The following is a 15,189-nucleotide window of genomic DNA, read 5'->3' on the forward strand; positions in this document are numbered from 1 at the left end:
GAGAGAAGAGGAAGAGAGGACATTCTCCAAGATGTAGTAGTATTCTTAGCTAGTGAGAAGACTATCCAGTCTAGTTTGGAAGCATAAAATGATTCAGCTAAATTGCACTCTCAATATATAAGGGCATGCAGTGACAGATGTCTCAGGAGACAAGTACTCAAGATAATACAACATTTACCTTAAACATATCAAATTAAAAAAAATATCCACCCAAATGCAATCTCCGACTCATACCCCACCATAACCAAAAATTGCTACAGTTCCATCTTTTGCCCACCAGAGGGCGCTGTTACAATAACAGCAGCGGCTCCCATCAGAAAACTTCTGTAGTGTCGTTTTTTGCCCACCAGAGGGTGCTGTGGCAATAGAACACAGCAGCAGCTCCCAGTCAACTAGGAAAGAGAAAGAGCCTGCCTTCTTCACAGGAGATGCAAGGTCAGGAGACGGAGACTCATAAGGGTTAGTGGGGGAGGACAGACTGGTGCAGGGACTGAATGGGATTGGGGGCCACAGGGGGAGGGAGGTGCATGGTCACATGGTGATGGGGGGAGAGGGTGCAGAGCTACATAGGGACAGGGGGTAGCTTAGTGGGGGCACAGAGACATATGGGGACACAGGGAGGCAAGGCCACATGGTGATGGGGGGTGGGTGTCTGAATGGGGGTGGAGGGACACGTGTGGAGAGGGGGTGCAAGGACACACGGGGATGCAGGAACACAAGGGAACAGGGGCAGATGTGCCTGACTGAATGGGAGAGGCTAGGGGTCAGCCAGGGTCTGCATGGGGGAAGCTCCCTAACAATCCCTCCCCGCCCCCCAAATAAATTTGTTCCATACTTTTCCCACCCATATCCAACAACCCTCCAAGTTCACACCCAGGCTCCTTCCCAGCAATTTACTTCCCTCTCCCTCAGCTCCTCCATTACCCCTAACTCCCCCAAGCCTTTGCACCGCTTCTAAGGGGTGCAGGAAATACTGTTCTGTACTGTAGTTTAAATGAATTATTACTCAGAGTTCTGTATTAATATGCATAGTTAGGAATCTCTCTGTCAAAGAACATTTCCTGAATCTTTTTTTGTTGTTTGTATTAGATATACTTGCCCACAGATATTTTGAAATAAATGACCAAAAATAATTTAAACTGGTGTGATTATATTGTGTTATTTTGACAAATAAAATTGGAGAATTTTAAAATATTGTGCTCAGAATTTTTAAATTTTTGGTGCAGAATTCCCCTAGGAGTATAAGAATGGTTTAGAGCCACTGTTTGTTTTGATGAATACCCTTCCCTTGGTTTCAGTAGCAAAGGGACAAGATGAGGTGTAATTATTTTCTCATCTTATAGGTAATGCTGCGAGTCTGTCACAAAAGTCACAGATTCTGTGACTTTCCCTGACCTCCGTGACTTTTGCAGAGTCTGGTGCTGGCTCACAGTTTGGGTGTATGGGAGGGGGCTCAGGATTAGGGGCAGAGGTTGGGGGCTACAGGTGGTGCTTACCTTGGGGTGGGAAGCTCCTGGTTCCCACTAGCATGGCTCCCCTGCAGCTCCTAGGTGGCTGAGGGTCTTCATGCTGCCAGCGCCCGCAGGCCCCGCCCCCACAGTTCCCATTGGCGGTGGTTCCCGGCCAATGGGAGCTGCGGCAGCTGGCGCTTGTGGCGGGAGCCGCAGAGTCCTGCCCTGGCCCCTGCCTCCGCCGCCTAGGAGCTGCAGGGAAGCAGAGCCGTGTAGGAAGCCCTGCCAGCCCTGCCAAACCCCCACACCCATACCAGCTGCGCACCATGGCAGGTAGGTCTCGAATTAATCTGTTTTATGATTTAAATATTAAGCACTTCAGTAAGTAAGTCATCATCCTTTTGCTTTTGTTTGGCTTCTTCAGGGCCAAAGGCATCTGGTGTCAGATTTGCTACTTCAATTTTTTGCTGTTTCAGTGAAAGGTTGGTGGCTAAGTCTCTTCCTTCCATGACTTAATCTGCTTGCTAGTCTCCTCCACTGTAATGACTGCAGTTCAGACCTCTGACTCACAAATTAGGACTAGCAGACATCTACTCATTGCAGAAAACAGCACACTATCTTTGGCTTGCATGCTGGTTTGGGCAGAAGTATTGTGCCCAACGCAGGCACAACATAGCTGAAAGCACTGCTATAGCACATGCACAAATGACTTCAGCTCCATCCTTTAAAAGGCATTGCTTGTCTGGGCCAGCCAAGCTCTGCTAACCATGCCCACTCCATAAACACCCATGCAAGGCAAATCTCAATTTAACCCTTGGTTATACATAAAGCAGTGAAGAACAATTCAGTTTTCTGAATTTTTCAGCAAGCAATTTCCATTGTCCGTAATTGTTTGTTCCTATCTTGTGCGTGCTTAATTTCACATTTAGTGCACAAGACTTTTGAGAAGAAGATTGCCAGAAGATAGCCTTAAGATGTTCTCAACTATACTATATTTTGTGTTCATTGCATTTTCTGGTGCTCTGTTCCCCTCACCACCAAGAATTATTTTTGTTCCTACATTAGAAGCAACACTGTATCACCAAGAATAGAGAGTAACAGTTTCTTAGCCTTCTTTTAGATTCAGAGCTGGATGAAAAATGCCTATGCTACATCTTTCAGATGAAAAGGTCACAATAGCAGCAGGGAGAAGGAACGCACTTCTATTTCTTCTCCTCAAATTTCTATTGTTTAGCTACTATATCCTCTGAATTTTACCCAATGAAAGTTTCTTAGCATTTGGTCAGGAACAATTACTCTTTTCTATTTGATCCAGGGAAACCTGATGTCACCACATATTTTAGGTAGTTCCCATGGATACTAAATGGTTTCTCATTTTTTATACTGACTCACTTTTGTGATGCAGTCACACTGAACTAAATCCTGCAAAGTGCTGAGCCTGCCACCATCTACTGTTAAAATCGCACAAAAGATGCCAGTGCTAAGTGTCTCTCCCTCATGAGTCTATTTTTGGAGTGAGTACAGACACAAAATGTAACTCTTTGTCCTTGAAATGGCCAAAAGGTAGGTGTTTCAGTGGACTAGCATGACAAGATGGATCAGGTAATATCTTTTACTGGACCAACTTCCGTTAGTCATTTGTTCAGCTTCTAAAGTTTCTAAAGAGAAATGCCATTTTCGCCAGTTCAGCCACTGTTAATTTTTTCCTCTTTTCTACTCAGTTTTCCTTTGGAAAGATTTCTCTCTTTCTTGGAGTCTAGTTATCTGGGACTTCTGCATTTTTGTTTTTTCAGTCACAAAAAAGGAGTGAAATTACATGTGAAAGTACAACTAGAGGACACAGCAGAAATGTCAGCTGTAAACTGGGAAGTTACTGCTACAAGCCAGCAAACACTTAACAAAACTAGTTGACACTATTTACAAGTGGCCAAACAATATGAATACTTGAACTCCATTTTGGTGAGGATGCAGTGTTAATTTATTCTTATGTTTAAGAGACTGTCCATTTTATTTTATTTTCCCTCTTACTGAAAGGGTGGTTTTGGAGGATTCCTCTAACGAAACATTCAAAGGTCTATTTTTCAGCCTCTATTTTTTAATGCACATTAATTTGATATAGTGTATTTCAAACTGATAGTTTCTTTAAGATATTGTCTGTTCTTGGGGATTGGGCGGGGGGCTTGTTACAATGCATATCTATGAGCATAAGGTAGCAAAACTAGCGAGATCTTGAGCAAGGAGCAGTAGCAATTGCTCAGTCAGGTGCCCCTCCCAGAGTCTTGCTGGTGGTCTACAGGTAATCTGGCACTAGTCTAGAGCAGTTCTTCACAGAACTAGCCAATCAACCTGATATGACCCTGTCATCAAGATAAGGAATGTACCCTACTACATTGTTTGATAAGGTTTGCATATAGTAGCCAGCTGTGTTCTCACAGGGCTAGGTAGGGAAGAAGGCAGTGTGGAGACAAAGGCTATCTGTGGTCCTGGCCTCCACTCAGTCCCCCCTTCATCCTAGCTCCGCATATTTTGAAGGTCAAATCTCATGCTACTCCCCAGGAGCCAAATCCCGTCCCTTCCTACTACATGGAAGAACCCATAAATCAACTTCTCAGTTCAAAATCAGTGGCCCTATTCCCATGAAGGAATAACAGACGAGGGGAAGAATCAGATTCTTAATTTGGATGACTGATTGTTAATAATGGTCAATTTTGCATGTTCAGTTTGTAGGGGGAGTAAAAATTATTTATTTATTTATTGCTGCAATGGACAGAATTCACACTTTTTCCTTTACAGGAAACTGGACCAAAAACTTAAATAATGAAAATTAAGTACTTTGTTTTACATTATCTTGGTTTGTAACAAGAATTTGTACAGTATTCACAAACAGTTTAACAGATTAAAAAAAAGGGTTTCCTCCAAAGCACTTGGACATGGCTGATCAAATATACACATTGGCGCTCTCATAAATACGGCTGCCCACCTTGCTTCCCAATACACTGTCTATGACCAGCCATCAATTTCAACAGTCCTGGGTTGCTAGTTAATTTAAAACTAATCTCCAAGTAAAGTAATCCCAGATCCACAGGCTAGCACCCTAGCTACTGAACCATCCTTCCTGCCCATCAATAAACGTGATCATACCGATATACATGACCTAAATACTTCATGTAGTTTTTGTATATTTTCTGCACTGCATCATTTCTGCTAGCGATATAGGGAAAGAGTTTCTACTTACATTTCAGAGCACTAAACGCCAGTTCATAGGATGAGCGCTGGGAACATTCATCTTTAAAATCTGGTAGGGATGGCACTAGTTCATTACCATACCTTACCACTATTTTATCCTGAGGCTTTTCATTACGAATGCCTTGAAAAATTTTAGCTGCATTTATGTATACGGAGTCTTGATAGCCATTGTTCTCAATCAGACTTGTTGTACTCTTTTCAACAGGCTCTCTCTCATTTGAAATTGCCATTTTCCTGAAATCTGAAATGTCACCTGACAACATCAAGTTACTTTTGGAACTTGGCATTCTTTCCCTGTTGCTTTGTCAGCACAATAAAATTGGACAAATCAGAATCCCACTGTCTCTGCAAAAACAAGAAAAATTTGCATTAAAATTAAGTTAAAAATCAGTTTTCAGTTTCATTAAAGTGTTTCTCTTCATTTTTATGGTTTTTAATGGAAATGCTTAAAATTTTCTGATCTAGGCACCAATTCTGTGCTTAACTTTGACATATACTCAACTTTATCCAATGTGAAAGTCAAAATGTTATTTCATTATTTTAAAAAAATACAAGTTACTTTTATAAATATATAAATGCAGACAAATTACCTTATAATAACCATGGTTCTTTGAAATATGTTGTCCACGTGGATTCTGCCCTCATTCCTTGCTTCTACAGAGTCCTAATCCTGTGAAATTCTGTATTGGTGAAGGAATTGAGAGATGGCTGGGCCCGCTCCACCTTTCGCATCCTGGGATAGGGGTGTGCAAGAACACTCAGGGAGTAGGTGTGGTCCCTATGGACACTGGTAGCTAAAACTGATCTTGTGCAGCTGTAGCTCACGCACACCCAAGATCTGTTTTAGCTAGCAGTTTCCATAGGGACCACACCTGCACGATAAGGATATGTCTACACAGCAATGTAAGCCCTGGCCTAACCCCGCTTGCATCCACACACCAATTGTGTTAACCTAGGGTTTGAATCTAGGGTCCCAGGATACTGCAGGGTCCAAACCCTTGTTAAGCTGGGACCTAGGATCTGAGCCCTATTGCTTTCCTGTGTGCACGCAGCCCTGACTTCACTCAGGTCACAGAAGTTCTCCATATGTATTTCAGAGTTTCTGGGGGCAACTTCCTTAATCCTCCCTATGTCGACAATCTATGGTACAGTCAATGGGAAGCTACACCTCCCCTTTGCAAATGGGAGCAGCTCATAGCGTGCTTACAGACCCATGTTTAGCAGACAATCAGAGAGCCTGCAGGGTTTTCAATTGAGACTGATCAGAAGAAGCTTTTTGCAAAGAGAGCTACTTCCTGGTCACAAGAGCACAGCCAGATTTTAGTGCACGCGGCTTGGGTGCCCCTGCACATACAGCCCCAGGGGACTGGGGGGGGGGGGGGCCAGAAAGTGGAGCAGAGATTAAGTAACTACCCTGCAGGCATGGAGAGCAGCAGCGCTCCCAGCTCAGCACAGCTGGGGAAAGATGACCCCCAATACCCCAGCTTCTCCTCCTTGCAGGGGCACTCCCACCATCCCCACTCTGCTCACTGGCTCCCCCTGCCCTCCCTAGGGCTGCGTGCACAGGGGGAGCCAGGTAGCATGCACTGTCTGGGCAGCGAGTGGGAGCCAGCCCCAAAACCTCCATGCAGCCTCCTACAGCATTGGCTCCAGCTCCTCTTCACAGAGCACTGAGCTTGCCCAGAGCAGAGAGCAAAGCGACAGGTGGGAGGTGACCCCCAACATCCTGGCAGCCGGGAGCCGTTCCTCTCCCAGCTGTGCTGAGCCAGGATCTCTGCCGCTTTCCCACCCTACAGGGCAACCGCTTGTTCTTGCTCCGTTTTCTGCCCCGTGCTCCTGGAGCTCTCCAACCTTCCTGGGGCTGCCGGTGCAGAGGCAGCCAGGCAGCGTTCACTGTGAGGGCAGTGAGTGGGAGCCAGCCTTAAAGCTTCCCCACAGCCTCCCAGGTATCCCTTATTCCTATACACAGTTGAGCTCAGCAGAAGCCCTATTCAATCACTTTAATAGAGAGAGACAGGCTGCTTTTCAGTTCATTTCTCTAGTCCAACAGTTATTCTTAGTCCTATTATTTGACTTCCTATAACACCTTTGAGGACTATCTTATATTTCTATTTGTCCAAATTAAGTATTTTCAAGTTTACTGGGGGGGAAATGAATTTCTTTCACCAATAAAAGTCTCCTTGTACCATTAAGACTGAGGCTTATATTCCCGGACAAAAGCCACCTCTGTAGTTCCCCAACATGGTGTCTAGCAGTATTATCATTTGATATTTTGCTTAGGAAACTGGGTGGGAAGTAAAGTTTTCCCACAGTGCAACACATTCATAAGGTTAGAGTGTTGACAGATGGCAGGAGAGGGAGAGGGGAAGAACACTAGCACCCTGGGATAGAGTTACTTTGACTCAGCTCCGTACATTGCACTGTGGATAACAGAGCCCTAGGCTCAAGCACAAGTCAGAAAATCCTTAACCTAGGGTTAAAAGGCAGTGTAGACAATCAAGCCCACAGTTCCCTGACATGGGTATGCTGACTTGGGAACCACTAACCCGAGACTTACACTGCTGTATAGACATATCTTAGTGTCCTTGCACACCCCTATAGAACTGTAGAAGCAAGGAAGGAGGGCAGGTCATGGAATCCATGTGGACAACATATTTCAAAGAACCGCAGTTACTATAAGTAACTATTGTTTGAATGATCATCACATGGATTCCACTCCTAGCGACTAAGGCCATGTCTACACATACAGCACTGCACCACATCTGGGGAAGACGCTATATGCCAACAGGAGAGAGCTCTCCCGTCAGCATAAAAAAAAATCCCACCTCCATGAACAGCAGAAGCTACATCAGCAGGAGAAGAACACAGTGCTTATGTTGGTGTAACTCATGTTGCTCGGGGGTGGGGGTGTTATTCACACCCCCGAGACACACAAGTTATGCCAACATAGGCTGCAGTGTAGACACAGCCTAACAAGCAGCTTGGATGTGGGGTCTAAGAGTCCTATTTAAACAATGATTGTGGGACTCCTCTACCAAACCAGACATCCAATCTGGAAGGCTCTATTAAAAAGGTGTGGCCAGAGCTCCATGTGGATGCCCTACAGATTTCAGAAACAGGGGACAGTCTTCAATCAGGCAGAGAGGCTGCCTACCTTTAGTGGAATGAGTTCTAATGTGGCTAGGTAGATCTGACCTGGCTAATTCATAACACATTCTTACACATCTGGAGACTCATTTTGATAACCTCTGAGAATATTGCTTGACATGTCACCCTCTCTGCTTAGAGGTTTCTAATTTTTTTTTCTTTCTATAAATGGAAAGATAATGCCCTTACTCAAGTGTGTGAAGCTTAGTTTTGCCAAAGGTTGAGTGTGACTTGGGAAAGAAAACTGAGGGTGAACCCATTGATTTAAATGAAAATCTGAAGAAGAAAAAAAAATCATAGCCAGGAACTTGGTGTGAGGCCTATCAGTCACCATCTCTTTATGGAACACCATGTAAGGTCAACTAGGCCTAAGGGCTTGAATTTCCCATATCCTGTGAGCTGATGTTATAGCTACTAAAAAAGGCAGCCTTCATAGGCAAGTGGCAAAAAGAGTAGGTGTAAGGGCTCAGAAGGGGGTCTCATTAAACCAGCTAACATTATGTTGAGATACCAGGAAGAAAGGGAATCTCAGAATAAGGGAAAACATAAATGAGACCTTTGAGGAATTTAGCAACTATACAGTAGAAAAATATGGTATGACCAGACCCTCAATTGGAGAATTATGCACAGATATCGCTGGTAGGTGTATTCTTAGGGAACTGAAGGATAGTCCTGAATGTTTTAGGGTTAGCAGATAATTCAGAACAGCAGAAATGGGTTTTTCCAAGGGAGACAGGTGACACTGTGCCCAAATAGAAAATCTCTTCTATTTTGCTGTATAAGTTTCCAGAAAAAATTTTAGATTATGTATCAAGATGTTCTTGATCTCAGCTGAACAGCTTCTTCCAGTGGCAGTTAACACATCTGATCGCATGGATGCTGGCTGAATGATGCTTGATCCAGGTGTAAGATCTGACTTTCATTTTGTTAAGTCACATCTGGTAAAACAGGTTGGAAATAAAGCTGATAGCTTCACTAGGTCTGAGTACCAGAGCTGTCTGGGCCAGGCTGGGACTACCATGACCATGAAGGCTGAATCTTGACTGAGAGCCCTTGGTCATGGGTGGTGGGTATCATAGGCTCGGGGAGGCTGTGCCTCCCCAAACAGCCTGGTGTGGCCCCACCCACACTCCACCCCCAGGTCTCCTCCTGAAGTTCCCAGTGCTCTGCCCTGGCCAGCTGGGGCTGGAGCTGGCTGGCCTGCTGCATGGACTCAGGTGGCTGGCACTAGGGCCACACTGCCCACCCGGCACTCTGACTGTGTCACCTGACACACAAGGGCTGAGGGCCACATTGGAGGTGCTCTGGGCTCCTGGAGGGAGTGGGAAAATATGGGGGACAGGTGGGACCTTGAGCAGGAGAGAGGCCAGGGGCTAGCCTCATCCAATGGCCAGGCCACCAGGCACCCATGCCCTTGGTACTAAGAGGATTGGCAAGTAGGCACATGAGCCCCAGTCTGCATAAAATGAGGCCAGCATCTGACAGGCTGCCTAAGCCCAAACTCCTCTCTGAAGCTAAACACAGGACATTTATTATCCTCATCTGTGGGAAAAAAAAGGATCTTCAAGACTGAGTCTTTCAGTGTCCACTCATGCCTGTTAAGTTGACGGGAGAGAATTTTAAAACCCTGGAAGACACATAGTAACTACCGTGATCTGATGACTGCATCCATCCTAGAGACAAACAGCTTCTCAGCACAGCAGTGAGGACTATGCTCCTCTTTCTGTTGACATAATGCATAGCTGTGATGTTTTCTGCTGTCACTTGGATCACGGATCCCTGCAACAAGGGGAGGAATGCCATGCATGCTAAATGACATAGAGCTCAGCTATTTACATGAAGTTGAGCTTGGGTGGGGAGGAAGAGTCAGAGACCTTGTGTTGGAAAATGGTAAAAAGTGCTTCTCCTAAATGGGGAGCTGATCTTTACCAACATTTTGGTAGGAAGTGATGCAAAGAGGTACTCTGGTGAAAGAACACTTTCACATGGGCAACAATTTAACAGAGGATTTTCATAGGACCTTCACTTTCAGGTCCACATGGTATTTGCTTAGTAGCTACAGTAACTCTGCGCTTAACGTTGTAGTTATGTTCCTGAAAAATGCTACTTTAAGCGACACGATGTTAAATTAATCCAATTACCCCATAAGAATTAATGTAAATAGCAGGAGTTAGCTTCCAGGACATTTTTTTAAGTTTTAAAGAAACAATTTAATATAGTACACAGCAATGATGATTGTGAAGCTTGGTTGAGATGGTGGAGTCAGAGGGTGGGATATTTCCCAGGGAATGCCTTACTGCTAAATGATGAACTAGCACTTATCTGAGCCCTCAAGGGTTAACACATTGTTGTTAATGTGGCCTCACACTCTACAAGGCAGCACGAATGGAGGGAGGAGAGACAGCATGGCAGTGGCTGCAAACATTCCCTGTGGAAACTGAATGTGATGATTCCCCCCATGCCAGGGGGAAGTCGGAGAGGTAGGGGTGTGTGTGTGTGTGTGTGTTGCATATTTCCCCTTTAAGTACACTGCCTTTTTAAGTAGATCAGCAAGTTGAAACAGCAACTGCTGCCAGCAAGCTCCCTCCGTCCTCAGCCCTGTCCAGCCCACCTCCACCCACCCCCTGAACAGCAAGCAGGAGGAGTGGTGGAGGGGGACACCCTGTGGAGATGGGGTACAGGAGTGGTGGGTAGGAGCAGGGGGAGGGGGACACCCTGACATCAGCACCTCTCTTCCCCCCCACCCCCTGAACAGCAAGCAGGAGGCTCCCAGGAGCAGCTCCAAGGCAGAGGGCAGAAGCAGTACATGGCAGTGAGGGGAGGGACAGCTGAACTGCCAGGCAATTGATAGCCTGCTGGGCAACTTCCGCATTGGGAACTTAGGGGAGCTGATGAGGAGCAGGGCCACCCTGGTTCCAAGCCCACACCAGCTAGCTTCAACGGGCAGCTCTTTCTGCAAGCAGTGGACAAAGCAGGCAACTGCCAAACAATGTTACCAGGGAATGTCGCGCAACTTTAAACGAGCATGTTCTCTAAATGATCAGTGACGTAAAAATGAAACATTAACCGGGATGACATTAAGTGAAGAGTTACTGGATACTGATTGCAACCACTTTGTATAGAGTATAGGTGAAGTCTAGAAGTCTGCCATGCTGTGCAACATTGGTGCAGAAGAACACATGACCTACAAATCTCAGACATGCTCTTACAGACATCTCAGGTTGAGCTCGCGGATCATCGAAGAGACTTATTATCCGACTATGATTTGGACCCCTTCCTCCCCCCCCCCCCCAATCTATATACTCCTGTTGACCTCAACTCTAACACAGCACCTATGAATGATATACTTTGAGTCAATAAAAGTGTAGATTTCTCTCTGCTGATCTTGATCCCCATTGTGGTACAGAGCTGTCAGATCTCATGAATGGAGTGTTGCCTTTTTAGAAGATATTCTCCAGATCAGCCAGTCATCAATGTATGGGTATAACCGAATATTGTGTCTTGCTAAATGGGCTTTGATGACCACTAAATGCTTGGTGAATACCACAGGCACCAACTTTCCAAAGTGCTGGGGAGAGGGAGATAGAGGGGGGAGCTTGACCCCCGCCTCTGACCCAGGCCCCCCCCACTCTTCCTCCCCCAAGCGTGCCATGTCCTCGCTCCTCCCCTTTCCCACCAGAGCCTCCCGCATGTCATGAAACCGCTGACTGTAGCAGCAGGAGGTATGGGGAAAGAGGGAAGGCACTGATTGGCTTGCCGGGGCCAAGTTGGAACTTCACCAGTTCCAATGTTAACTAAGTCAAAATCTTCAAACAGGAGGTTCTCAAGTGTCATTTGGATCCCCTGTAGTATTCTCAAAAAGGGGCACCATGAAGCCCACATCACAATGAAAGTGGCCACTGCATATGCTGCCATAGGAGGTGTCTAAAGCAGCCTGCACCAATGTTTGGGACACTAACAACCCTTCAGATGCCAGAGACCTTAGTCCTTCTCTTTCATTTTGTGGTCACTTCTCTATGAATTGAGACACCCTGTCCCCCTTTGGATAGTTATATTTTGATAGAAGTACTTGATAATTCAAAATGTGCATCTGGAGACTGAGGGAAAACCTTCCCGGGGAAAAAAAACAAAAACTAAACAGGGGAGCTACCTCATCTAGAGTGCTGTATGCTTCTCTTGAATTCTCCCATAACCTGAGCAGGAGAGCTCATCACCAGTATTAGTGAGTGGTACGAAGGAAAAAAATGTCTTCAGTTGTGTGATCATGAAATAATCAATAAACAGGACATCTTGGATACCAAGAAAGTCTGTTCCAGAAACATCTGCATTGTGGAGACAGTGTCAAGGGCACCAAGGTTATCCATTCCAAATGTGTCCATATCAATATCAGCCCCCAAGGAATCAGTACCAAGAGAAGTGAAGACTCAAGTTTCAGGGAATACTGTGGGTACCTGGAGACCAGCCAGTGCCAAGACATCAGCTAAAAAAATGGTTTGTGGCCCAGATCTGGTCTGTCTGAACAGCACAAGTAACAACAGTTGGTGAGCTTTCTGTTTCTTTCTGGTCAGAACCAGAGAGGGTGTCCTATATCTGTGCTCTCCGGGAAAAATGTTCCTTCTTACCCCTTTCTGACAACTGGGTGGAAGAGGTCTGGCTGCTCTCCCAGTCTCAGTATCTGAAGGGATCCATCTTTTCAATGACGATGAGCCCAGTACCTCACAATTCACAGGAGCATTAGCCAAAGAAGACTGTTCGGGCCTAGTGGGAATCTCCCCCCGTCTGCCCAAGGAGGTTCTCATCAAGCACTCCAGAAGAAAAAATTGGAGGCAGGCCTGCCTTTCTCCTTCTGTATCCTCTTGGAGAAACAGCAACAGATCAACAGATCTGTCAAGTATCTGTTAGGAATATATCACTCACCAAAGGAATAGAGGCATCGATCGAGTACCCATCATTGTGCAGGATAGCCTCCTTGCAAAAGTTTTAAATCCCAAAGACTTTGTTTCTGACATAGCAGGTAGGGTTCTAGTACTAGGTATCCCATAATTTATTATCTTTTTATGTGCCAGTGAGTGTAAAAACAAAGGGATACTATGCTAACCAAGAAATTGCACAGCACGCAGAGTAAGCAGACACTACATGGGTTCTGTCCCCCTGCCATACTTGGCAAAAAGGAACCAAATGATGGTTAGGCCTGCTGTGCCCTTTATGTTCTCGGGTAGGTGGTGAAGATGGGCACCAAGGCATCTTAGGCACAGGCACAACCCCAGGAGATGTTGCTAGCCAAAAAGAATCAGATCTTATGCACACCAAGAGAGGAATCCATGTGGACAATCACTTGAAACTCAGGTTTCAGAAAGATTATATGACTTCAGTGGGAGTTGAAGGTATTCAAAATAGCATGAACAGCACCAAGCATTTTGAAGGATTTGGCTTGACTGAATACACTTCTCCATATCATAGAATGGATGTCTTTTGTTCCATAATATAAACAAAGCAGCAATCCATTACTACTTTATACTAAGTCACTTATTAGTCACACTTATTCTGAGTGCTAAACATTTCATGAAGTACTGTACTTGTCTTTACTCTACTGCATTTCCAGTTATACCATACAGAAAAAGCAGCATTTACAGATGCCGTATTGGCTGATTGATATATCAAAGTTTAGCACCATTACTCATAAAGCTATGCTTTTAATAGGTGTTCAGGAGAACAAGTTACCTAGTACGTACTGCCATAATCTCCAGCAGACTGCACAGTACAAGCAATACAGTTATCACAATTACCAATTATTAGACTTTGTCATAGTCAACATACTATAGCTTTTTTACATGTTAATCTTATAATCGGGAATGCAACAATACACAGATATACCCACTGATTTTTTAAAACAAAATTATATCCACCTTTTATCAGCTGTGAATACAGAAGATAAAATTTCTGCTAGTATAGTTTCTAGTTTCCCAGTTTTACTCATCTGTGTACAGGAAAAGAAGAAAAAGATTAGTACAATAAATGAGTTGTAGCCCATGAAAGTCACACCTCAAAGTTTAGGCAAACTTAAGAAATCCATTCCAGTTTTAGAGACCTCAGGTTCCAGCAACATTCCCTACATTTAAAGAGGAAAATACAAATTCTAGAGAGGTCACCTGTTCAAGAAGTCCTCCCCCTTAATTATAAGGAGTATTGCTGAAACTAGTGAACTTTTGAACCAGAATGAATTTTCAAGTGGGTTCATAGAATTCACTTTATTACCAGTTATATATTTTATTTAATAACAATCTAAAGCATAGTACAAGCATTAGTTAACACATTTATGTAACAGATCCAAGAAAAGTATTTTGTATGCAGCTCTGTTGAGCTATATTGGTACGGAGGATTTTAGGGAGGCCTCCCTACCATCACTCTTGAGCACAGGTCCACCAGTATTAGCCTTACCACCACAACAGCTGTCCGACCCTGCTCAAAGCCCATACATACAACAGGGTGGAAAAAGTGTCAGCTGTAGCCAGTTAGCACTCCCACCTTTTCTAGGCAACAGTGAAAGATTTCTCTGGAAGCCCCCAATGAAGACAAGCCCAAGGAAGACACAGGCTGGAGGCTAAAATGAGTGAAGCACGTCAGAAGACGGCACAGATGGAAAGAGAGACATATATAAAGAACAGGCGGAATTCCCAGTGTTACCATTACAATGCTACTTACAACCCCACGACCGCCGACACAGGATTTCCCCTGCTCGCGTCCCCAGGCTCGCCTAGAAGATGTAGGGTGACCAGATGTCCCGATTTTATAGGGACAGTCCTGATTTTTGCATCTTTTTCTTATATAGGCTCCTATTACCCCCCACCCGGTCCCAATTTTTCACACTTGCTGTCTGGTCACCCTAAGAAGATGCTAGGATAACTGGCAAGCGGGACCCTGTGCAATGCCATCTCCCGGGTAACGCTCAGTTCCACGAGGGCATCTGCTTGGCCCAGCAGCAGCAGAGGGACACCGCACTCCGTGCAGGGCTTGGGGGACGAGAGAAACGCTCCTCCAGGAGCGGGCTCGGCGTTAGACACTACCCCCCTTACAGCAGAACGGCACCGGCGGCCAGGGGCGCGCCCTCAAGCCGTGGAGGGGCCCCTCGGCGCAGCAGCCACGCCGCTGAAACAGGAGTTAAGGAAACTCCGACCCGCACGAGCAGGGCCCCGGCTGACGGCACAGGGCCCCCCCGTGCCGCCCAACGCCCAGGGCGAACGCGCCGAGGGCAACGGGCGCAGGGTCCCCGGGCAGCACCTGTGGCAGGTGCCCACGGCACAGCGGGTGCTGCCCTACCCGGGCAAGGGGCCGCGGAGTAACAGTC

General features: G+C 45.6%; 1 protein-coding gene across 2 annotated transcripts in view; it reads right to left on the reverse strand.

Moving 5' to 3' along the window:
* The window catches only part of NSUN7 (NOP2/Sun RNA methyltransferase family member 7), a 54,945-nt gene that overhangs the window by 39,485 nt on the left and 271 nt on the right, over nt 1-15,189 (reverse strand). The window contains exons 1-3 of one of the 2 annotated variants that reach the window (XM_034771108.1): nt 14,370-14,587; nt 13,751-13,821; nt 4,687-5,042 (exon numbers count right to left, since the gene is read on the reverse strand). In XM_034771108.1, coding sequence (XP_034626999.1) covers nt 4,687-4,984 — 298 coding nt within the window. In that variant the 5' untranslated portion in view covers nt 4,985-5,042; nt 13,751-13,821; nt 14,370-14,587. Of the gene's footprint in view, nt 1-4,686; nt 5,043-13,750; nt 13,822-14,369; nt 14,588-15,189 lie in introns of those variants that run through there. The other variant, XM_034771107.1, reaches the window with a different exon arrangement.

Source organism: Trachemys scripta, chromosome 5 (genome assembly GCF_013100865.1).
Source record: "Trachemys scripta elegans isolate TJP31775 chromosome 5, CAS_Tse_1.0, whole genome shotgun sequence".
Classification (NCBI taxonomy): Eukaryota; Metazoa; Chordata; order Testudines; family Emydidae; genus Trachemys; species Trachemys scripta.